Genomic DNA, 10,558 nt, shown 5'->3' with positions numbered 1-10,558 from the left:
TTATAACCACACTTAGAGGTCTTAAATATGGCAGTGAACTAGCTTGGATGAAACCTATAATCTTGGAATAGTTTTTTTTTTTCCTAGACAATTCTCTCAGATTTGTATACATGAACAGCTAGAAGGAGTTTGTCATACATTTTTTTTTTTACAGAAATAACTGCAACATGAATAGAGGTAATTTCACTAGCTAGTCTCTAAGTAAACAAAATACATCATCTGCTTTTGATCATTCACTCTAATTTTTACAGCTGTCTTAAGACTTAAAATTTGTCTTCAATTTAATTTCTATTAAGATTCAAAATGAATATTAATACTGATTTCTACTGTAAAGCTTTTTAGAGATCTACAGCAAAATGCTGCATTGCAATTTCTCAATCAACAGCCTCTTATTTGATGCCATTTAAAAATCTGATGGCAACTTCTAGCTTTGAAGCAGTAATTTTAACTTCATCATTGACAGTGGATGCATATACTGCACAGCACATGCAGTAAAAATTATAAAGGTAGTAATTTTAAATCCTTGTATTAATCCAATATCCATTGCCCATATGACACCTTACCAGTTTGTCTGCCCAAAAAGCGCAAGTTAAATTACAATATGAATTAACCTACATCAGTAATACAGAGAATAAGTTAACCCTGTCAACCATGATAAAAATTTGTCCATAACTATTCTAAGACAGATCTATAATACCTACAAGTACTGTAAAGCTACTTGAAATAAAATTTGGCAATCCTTTCTGGGATAAATTTAATGCATATGTTCTATTCCATCCTATCAAGTAGAGGGAGAAGTGGAGAAGTGTAAATGTTTTTTATTTGAGACAACTGAAGGAGAACTAACTAAACTACAAAAGACATTAAAGTCAAACAAAAACAAAAGGATCCTTTGACTCAAGTTGGTAAGATAAATATTACATCTTTGACAAAAGCCCTATATAAACATAAAATAGACAAAATCAGAGCTACAGGAATCTAAAAATGTCTAAGAGCAGAATAAGCCAAGCAGATGCACCAGTAGTTTCTAAAAACAGCTGAAAAAGGAAATTACAGCATAGTTCCCAAAGCACCACACATTTCTTGGTTTTCTTGAGGAAAACAAACAGCAGATTTCTTCACAAAAAAAGGGTGACACAATGGTCAGACTGAAGTCCCAGTCTTTTTCCGTTCTAACAAGTATCAGTTCCTTTAAGTAAGCAATTCTCTTCTCATCATGGTGGCCCACTTTACCTGAGGCTCTGTTTCCTGAGCTCATCTGGCTTCTTTTCCAGCGTGATTTAGATGGATGCCCAAAGCTGACCTCTCGGAGCAGTTCCATGAACATTTGGATATGAGTGGCTACTCTAGCCATACTGCTGATACCCACAAACAGTTGGATGAGGGATGTTTATAATTGAGGCTCATCTTTTTTTTGTTTGCTTCTGAGCAGTTTCTTTTATGTTCTGTTATTGAAGTGCATGTGTTGAATGACTTAAGAGGACAGCCTTGTAAATGAGATCTTTGATCTCAAGAGTTTATTTTATCTTTGCAGCAAGGAAAAGTGAATTGAATTGGCTGGCAGAACTAAGCCCCCTCTTTCCTCTGTTCTACAGCTGCTACATCCTTCTGGGGTCATCACAGTTTCCACTTCCACCACTAGATACTCTATTTTGCTGAAGAATTAAAAAAAGGCTTCTCTGGCATTTCATCATAACCTGCAGCACAATGCTGAAAGCTCTGCAGCTCCTGGTTTATTGTATGAACCATGCAGCACACTCAGATTGTTTTGCTTCTGTAGAAGGAATGTGTTGGATAAGCCACTGAGCTCTGATACAGCAAAACTCTGTGAGCTACCCTGATGCCTCATGAGAAAGCAAACTTTAATATTCACTGTCCTTTTTTTTTTTTTTTTGGGTAAAATACAGTCTAGAAAGACTACAACATGGAAGGTTGCAGACAGAAAACAAGTATTTGTGCTGAGATGTTGAAAGAAATATGAGTTCAGTCGTTCCTCTCCCACTATCTATATTAATGCACAGAGGCATTACCATTAGGGACCACTGTGCTAGCTACTACACATACACACAACAAAAACATACACCACAGGGCACAGTACCAATTTGCTTCTTGGTTTGGATCACCAATATATTATTGTCATATTGTTACCACCTGCACTTCATTTAGTTTCTGCATTTTCATTACAGCCAGTGTTAGCTGCTATAGAAATAATGCACAATGAAAACTTCTCTACGTCTTTCCTGTCCATCCCGTCATCATCCCCCACCCCAGTTTAATTTAATTCTACTATGTATTTTTCCTTCTAAGCAACTAAAAGAAATAATGGATACATGAGAACTCTGCCATGTGATAGTAGGTAGATTTTTGTACAAAGCCAGTAATTTTTAATTGCCTCAAAGTCATTGCATGCAGAATAGTCAAGACATGTCAGGCTTAGTCGAGACCTCTAGCATCCTCCATGAAAGCCTATGCTCATGAAGAGATGAAGCACCACAGAAAGGTTGAAGGAACCCAGAGTGGCTTAAACCTTCCTCTTCCCTCAGCACTAAAAAGGAGCCTGCCTTTGGATTTTAAGGAGTTATTCGGTGGGTTCTGCCTCTCTGTTGCTGTAACAGACACTGACTGGCTTTGAAAGGAAATCTGGTCAATCTGGAATTGCCTCGTCACCAGAGGAGCAGTTGCAGTTACCCAAGAAGGGAAGGAGTTATCCCCTATTAGTTGCAGTTCTGGTTCCTCTCCATGCTCACTAGGCTGAGAACAGAAAACCCAAAGCAAGATGAATCGTCATGTCATAACAAAAGGGAGGTGGTGGGGAGGAGAGAAAAGCGGTTTCTCAAGCACAAGTTTCAGGCTATTGTTCTAACAACCCACTTGTCTTGCAGGGGAGGCAGCTTTTTTTTTTTTTTTTTTTTTTTTTTTTTTCTTTTTTTTAACGTGACAGGTTCTCTAGCTAAAATGCAATGAACTGTGTATTATTTTGAGCTATTGTAATTACCATAGTGACTATGCTCCTTGTCTTTTCCCTTTTTTTGCTCTAGGGTCAAAACCTCTCATCTGTGACCACACAAGTGTGCATTGCCAGCTGCAGTACTACTGTAGCATCGAGGTTCAGATCATACTTTACAGAAAATGTCAGAAAGTGGATCTGCAGCCATCTCCTTGACTGACCTCCTGTGCACCGCGTTGTCTGGTTCCACTTCGGGTTTCGCCACCAGGGAATTGTCTGCAGGGACTAGCTCACGCTCAGCCTTCCGTTGGGCTGTTCTGGATGCAATTATTCTTTGATTTACCTCTGAACATGTGGGTTTCGCTCTCCTTTTTCTACATTTAAAATTGGACTTTTCCAGAGGCCTGTATTTACAACTTTTCCAGAGGAAATAGGAAGTGTCTTGTTATGTTTGATTTATTGGAAAGCTCCATAAGGAAGCTATCACACAAAGCAGAGTACACCTCTTGCAAGGAAAATGTACAGAACTGCAAACAAAACTCAAACTCTCCCATCAACCAAACTCAACCTAAATAAACTGTTAAATGGAGGAGTAAAGGCCTAGTATTATGTCCACTAATGGCAGTAACGAAGCCGCCATTTACAGCACTCCACTGGCACAGGATCACACCTCAGCCTTTCATTATTAGTTCTGGAGCTGACAATTTGCCTTGATGTTGCTGATACCAGCTATGAAGTATCTTTCAGTTCTGTCTAAACAATTTACGTGTGTATTCATAACACAAAGCAAACAGTTCTGTTCAAGTTCTCATTTTCATACAAAGAACATACAGAAAGGACTGCCAGGGCATTTTAGCATTTTGATCCTAGTATTGATTATAATAATGTGGGTTAAAATCTTTCATCAAATGTTTGAAGGCCATTATATAGAACCATTCAGTGCTCACAGTGACAGAGGAATTTTGTTTTCTATGTAACAATCACCTAGCATACGATGCTAACTATGCCACACACAAGTGCTACGCATTTTTATATGAATTAAGACTGTTTGAAGTCTTTCATTTTATGAAGATTTTGTGCCATCTTCATGTTATTAGTGGGCAAATAGTAATATCCATAAATCTTAGTAATTTATAACAGTTTAAGTGTATTTTTTCTTTTCCCAGTGGGAAGAACTTCACCTTTGCTGTCTGGATACCATTAGGCTTCAAGCCACTTTTTATGGATGATGTCAAGCAAGGGAGAGATCTGAGCCCCAACCCTTGCTGGAGAGAGGGCAGTGAGGAGACGCATTCCCGGTACCCCTGCTCATTATGAGTATTCTTGCTATGTGTAAATTTTACCCTTTATGGAACATGGCTAAGGATGCAGGCCAAATGTTTAACCTACTGTCCATATTTCTCATCATGGGTGAATAAAACCTCCTCCCCACCCTCCTTTGCATTTTATTTTCTTTTGAAAGGATGGGATATTGGCTTGTGAGTGTAACAGAGCACAATTTTGACAAGATATAATTATTTTAGATGAATTATCTAAGACTAGTAAAAAATGAATGCCAGAAAAGTTATATGCTATGTCAGCTAAGAAGGAAAGAACAAGTATTGTGAGTTTGTTGGCTTTCCAGCAGCGTCATGCAGTTCTGCTTCTAGAGCCAGGGAAACATTTCAGACTTGAAACGAACAGCTTGAATGGAAACAAGCTATTTGCAGAATGGTTAATTTTTAAAGGTTAAATATAAAACAAACATGGAAATTAAAGTTAGTGCTTCAGGTACTTGTTAACTAGAAAACTCAGCACACAAAACAGTACAAAGCAGCTTTGTAAAAATAATTCTTCCTTCTAAGAAGTCTGAGCACCTCCTAGCTCACAGCAGTACTGTTCTCTGAACAGTGTCATGGACACCAGCAACCTTTGCAGGTCCCCAACACGGTATACAGAAGACATCAGGTAAAGGTGTGATATACTTGCTCAAAAGGACTTTTTTTTTTTTCCTTTTAAAATCAGGTCCTGACTTTTAAATGGCACTGAAAAAAATAATAATTCCAAATTAAAGCAAGCTCAAACTCCTGTAAAGCTGAATGGTCACAGCTATAGAGAACAACACAGGTCAAGCCAAATTAAACTCTCACACATTATTTAACACATTTTTATTGAGAGTGCAGCACAGATACTTTCCCTGAAACAATTACTTCAAAACATTTATGAACATAAATTGTCAAAAATATGCTAACAAATATACTTAAATACATACATTAAAAAAAAATCTGGAAAACAAATATTTAACAGCCTAAGACACATTCACAATGTAATTTCTCCATTATTTATGTTTTTTATCTCTAACACAAGAGGACACAGGTCTGAAAATCTGCATATATTAAGCTATCACAGAGCATAAAAATTATATGAAAATATCTACTAGCATTTGGCACAATGCAAATATTCTACCCCAAGAGAAAAAAAACAACACAGTGTAATCTTTTGAGATACACAGATTGTTATTCACGCAAATTGTGATGTTACAACAGCAACTCTTGTTTTAGTTGGAAAAACCCAAAGGTGGTGAGCAGGGGACACGGTGGTTTGTGAGAAAGCATGTTTAGGTACTTAGCCATCTAATTTAGCTGGATAAGGAACAATGTAATGTTTTCCTGTTGTTAAACATTGCCATCTGTATCTCTGGCACACAAATTAAAAAAAGAAGGGTGTGACCATTAAAAGTACGTGTCCTGAGATTTCCTTCTTTAGGGGGCAAAGAGGTTAAAATGGAAAAGCTGATCCGTGTATAAATCAGGAACACATGTGGCAGTGAGAACAAACAGCAGCCAACAGGCAGCCCAGGAGGACTTCTCCAGGCAACAGGAGCGGCACAAAACGGGGAGGCCACAAATACCATCTAATGGGAAGACAGCGCAGTAACTGGTTGTAACTTTTGAATCAGTAAGTTTAATTGACTGGGTGAAGTACTCCTAACTATTTCAGTACTCAGAATTAAGCCTGGGTTTTAAAAGTCTTTGGCTGGGAAGCTCTCTGTCCAGTAGAACAAAGAAGCATTGCTGTAACATTAATACTGGCTTCTATCTGCAGAAAATCAAAGGTGATCTTAAAGAAACATGTAGAACAGGATATATGCGCTTAGTATCAGAGTGAAATAACAAAACAGTGCAGATGTGCGTAGACTTCATCTTAAAGTTATGAAATGTTTGCGCCTACAGCCTACCTACGGGAAGTAGATACCAACAGCCAGCCCAGGCTGAAACAGCTTTACTTGATTTCTTTGGAGATAAACAGAATACCTTACATAGCAAGTTACAGTTCACTTAAAGCAAAAGAATATAACATAGTACCGAATAATAATCCTTTGGATCCAATGGATCTCACATCCAGTGGTAGGCCCCCAAAATATCAAGATGTTTAAAATGAGTTTTTATGTTCACGTTAAGACTTTTTCCTTGACACATACAGAAAAGATCAAGAAAACATTACAGATCACAAAGCACTGAATTTTCAAGTGTAAAGTCGTACCAAAATCTTGATAAATTGTCATTGATGTCATAGGTGAGCAGTCGGTCAGGAACGTCATTACGGGTGCCCTGTACTGCTAACACATGTGGTGCTAGGGCAAAGGGTACATCACTCAGAAGATCTGACATGAAAGGGCTGCTTTCCAAATTTTGACTCCTTCCATTTCCCATCTCTGCACTTGATACCGTCAACTGCGATCGGTGCCCGGTATTTGTCTGAAGAGAACAGAAGAACAATGATTTAGACACTACAGACCAGGCAGCTAAGGCTTTTTACTTAGAACCATCATGACCTATTAGTGAATAATAATAATAATAATAAAAATAGTTGCAGAGTTTAGTTCAGGTAGATCTGAATTAGCAAATCCTAATGCATATCGATACAATACTTTGGATTAAGTTGATTTTAATTAAGGCTGAAAACAACATTTTATTTCTTGAATGGTTTAGTGTAATTTCTCTATCTAATGTTATTCTGCATTTAAGAAAACAAAGGCTGAGGGTACTTTTTGTCATCAAGTCTAGTCTTGTTTAGGGGAAATTACTGCATATAATTTCTTTCTTAAACCGATAAAGAACTTTCTGAAACACAGAATTTTGTTCTCCCACCCCTTTTCAGAAGTCATCCTACAAATGTAGGACTCTGGTTATTAAAACAACAACAACAACAAAACCTTCCTAGCCTAGTTCTTTCAAAGTATTCCCAGTATTGATTTCCAATTTGAAACAGAGTTGTTTCACTAGCCGGTAAGGCCTGTAATATGTCAATTTATGCGTTGACAAATATGTGCTTTATAGATTATTAGAAAAGCCCAGTTAACAAAACTAAAACAAACAAACAAACAAACCCTCTAAACCAAAACAAACAATGAAATAAAATGCCCTGCCATACAGAATAAATCAATATAATTTACAAAAAATGCCATCAGATAGGATGCTGGACCCAACAGTCTTACAAGCTTTGATATTGGCTTACCAAAATGACCTTATTAAGTGTCTATCCTAAAAGTTCCACCATTTTAAAAACAAAGAAAATACTATTTACTCTGCCTCTGAAAGCAAATCTAACTTCCTTTACTATTTGTAGCAACAATGTGCTTTATAAACCAATAGTCCTCACATCGTCTCAAAGAGTAAGATGATTGCCATAGGGATTTCTAATACATATAAGCACATACATAAATATTTAAATTTGACTTGTTCAAAAGTGCTTAACAAGTCACGTCAGCTAAAAACATTGTACATGAATTTCTGATTGCAGTCCTGACTTCTTCCTTTCAACCCACACATCCAGAAAAATCCAAAACTTACACTGTTATTGGGGAAAGGAAAGCACTGAAAGCTTTACATTTGCTAATCTGATGTTCAGCTGATCATAAGAGTCAAACGGGTTTAGTTGTTATGGAGGTTGCTTTCCTCCTAAATTATGTCACGATCCGAAGGTGAGTTGTGCTTCTCCAGATCTGACCTGTGCTAGCGATGAACGTTACAGACCGTGGTTAGTACAGAGAATCTGAGGCCATGGCTGTTTGGTGGGAGGAGAGTTTTGGGTGGTGAGGTGGCAGTGGTGGGGCATATGTACCTTGGAGAGTACATAACCTAAGCATTTAGCCACGTACAGGGCACTCCATCTGCTTCTTAAAGGAAGTGCTGGAGCTGACTTGAGCGCAACCGGAGAACTAGTCATTCCTTACACAATCCAAAATCTCACCTAGTAGGATGGATAAACAAACATTAAACCTATTTAAGTATCAACAGTTAAACAGACAGATAATCTTGCCCATCCAAGCCAAACACTTTTCTTTGCTGAGCAGAAGCTCACTGCTCCATGTGCTGTAGGGACAGAAGGAGTTAGTGGTGCTCCACGCTCTGAAGTGAACCAGATTTGGAAGCTTTTGTTGTTAGTCATGATGACTGGACATCCAAAGCTTAAGCTAAGCTTCCCAAGATCCATTACCAGTATGACACAGCATATGAATGTAAAATTCCCTAAGGCTAAGAAGTTTTAATAAAAGGAATGACTGCCAGATTATCACCCAATACAGAAGAGGAGCAGAGGAGCTCCAAAGCAGGCAAGTAATGAAAGCAGCTTCCTACCCAGCTGCTGGGACTTGCTTCCCAGTATACATCCTATTTGATTTTTTTCCTCTCTTTCAGATCACTTTCTTACTGATTGGTATTAAACTTCATTCTTTTTAATAGGTATCAGAAAGGACAGAGTAGTCTCATCTTTACCTATTCTTCCAGGCCACTTCAGAGCTTTCTGGAGATAAACAAGATACACGTCTGGGTTTCTCCTGTTTTCACAATATTCTGCACCCTGCCTCTGAGCCACTGTAATTCTGACATGTCTGTACTACGCAATTCCTCCAGTTCCAGTTTACAGGTCTTTCTGTCATATCCCTCAGCTTTCCTTTCTTCTCTTCTTTATTCTTATGAGTACGTAACAGCAATTCAGAAAGTGACATGCAACAGTAAAGGCAAGAGTTGATAAAGATTTCTTTTAGCTTTGCTTGCTGATTCTGGTACCTTTAGAGGGTAAGGAACATAGGGAAGCTAGCAGATAAGTTAGAAAGATAGCCTGCAGAGCTGTCTTATGGCAGCTTTCCAAGCTCTGAGAAATAAATAAAATTAAAAAAATAAAAATAAAAATAAAAATTAGACGAAAAAGAAAAAAGAAAAAACACACCACAAGCAATAGCACCATAGTCTGTAAGTTCAGGAAAAACCCTAAAACCTCTTTTATTTGTCTCTTCTGATCAGCACAGTTATCTTCAAGTTGAAGACCTGCAGCTCTCACTTTAAAGGAGATCTTAGCTTCTGTAGTTGCTAATCAATTAGCAACACTTACAGGGAAGCCTTCCTTCTTGTCATGGCCGAATAGGCTCAGGGTGTGCATCAGAACAAATTCAACAAGATATTTCTGATATAGACATGCAGGTTTACTAAGAACACTACCAAACACACAGAACATGTATTTATGTTAATGATGTTTATCTGGAAAAACAAAACAAAACAAGAAACAGCACACTTCAAACTTGCAGCTGCTGTATATTTCAAAGCTTCCCTGTAAAGTCTACTATGCACAAATTTCTTATATTCCCTCCTGAAAGAAAAAACTGGCGGAGCTTTTATTGAGGTGCTGGTATTTGCTTGTATGTCATCAGTCCTGTATTCTGAAGAGGAGAGCAAAGCCAGAAAGCCCAAAATGAAAAACAGGAAAAGGTTACATCTAGGAATCAATTAAACAAAATCTTCAAAGGACCTCCTGCCTCCCCCACTCCCACATTCCAGGGAAAAATGATCTCTCACTCGTTGTCCTATTCCCATAGCTCGGATGATAATCAGAAATCCCTACAATGCAATGTTTATTTTGTTTGGCAAATCATACATTTAAGAACACCTGTTTCTATCTTAATTGTCCCTCAAGCTGGATGAACTCAATTTACAATGCAAATTAGACCATCATGTGGCAAAACTAACTTCAAAGAGGGAAAAAAATGGGAGACAGCACAAAGCATCTTGGATCTTCTTTTTTCTCCCAGGAGCCTTACAGTTGTTAGAAGGGTGCCAAATGGGCAGCCCCAGAAATGAAACCCTTTCTGCACACAGCAGATACTGTGTATTGACAGAGATAGGGCAACGACCAGCTGTCCTTATTCTCAGTCCCACTCCAAGTTTCAAAGGAAGGAAGGATGAATTACGTCAGAAATATTTTATAGTTAAACACTACTTTACCATACTCAATCGCTATATGAGGTTGTGAAGTTCTTAATAGTCTGTAGATGCTGATACTATTTAAATGAACAAAACAATATAATAAACAAAGTCTAGAAGGGATGGGAGGAACACAGTGCAGACAAGTCGGGAACAAAGGAAAAAAATGTGTCTGGTCAGTATAACAAATGCTATAATCTGACCTCTGATCCAATAGTACTTGGGTCTCAGTCCATCCAACCCCTCACGAGAAGGCCTTGGGTGCAATATCACAAGCTTACATCAGAAATGAGAAAAGAACTCAAGATTTCCTATTTCAGTTCCACACATAAACCACCACTAACTCCCAAGAAAAAAAAAGCTTTTTGTTTGT

The 10,558-nt window shown here is 37.9% G+C and overlaps 1 protein-coding gene across 3 annotated transcripts in view; it reads right to left on the bottom strand.

Moving 5' to 3' along the window:
• Positions 1-5,077: 5,077 nt before the first annotated feature.
• Positions 5,078-10,558, bottom strand: part of UMAD1 (UBAP1-MVB12-associated (UMA) domain containing 1) — a 79,570-nt gene continuing 74,089 nt past the window's right edge. For all 3 annotated transcript variants that reach the window (XM_068674022.1, XM_068674025.1, XM_068674023.1), the window contains exon 4: positions 5,078-6,684. In XM_068674022.1, the coding sequence (XP_068530123.1) occupies positions 6,427-6,684 (258 nt within the window). In that variant the 3' untranslated portion in view covers positions 5,078-6,426. The remainder of the gene's footprint in view (positions 6,685-10,558) is intronic.

Source organism: Anas acuta, chromosome 2 (assembly GCF_963932015.1).
Source record: "Anas acuta chromosome 2, bAnaAcu1.1, whole genome shotgun sequence".
NCBI classification, from domain to species: domain Eukaryota; kingdom Metazoa; phylum Chordata; class Aves; order Anseriformes; family Anatidae; genus Anas; species Anas acuta.
The sequence above is the reverse complement of the archived record's forward strand: the minus strand, read 5'-3'. Positions and strand labels throughout refer to the sequence as shown.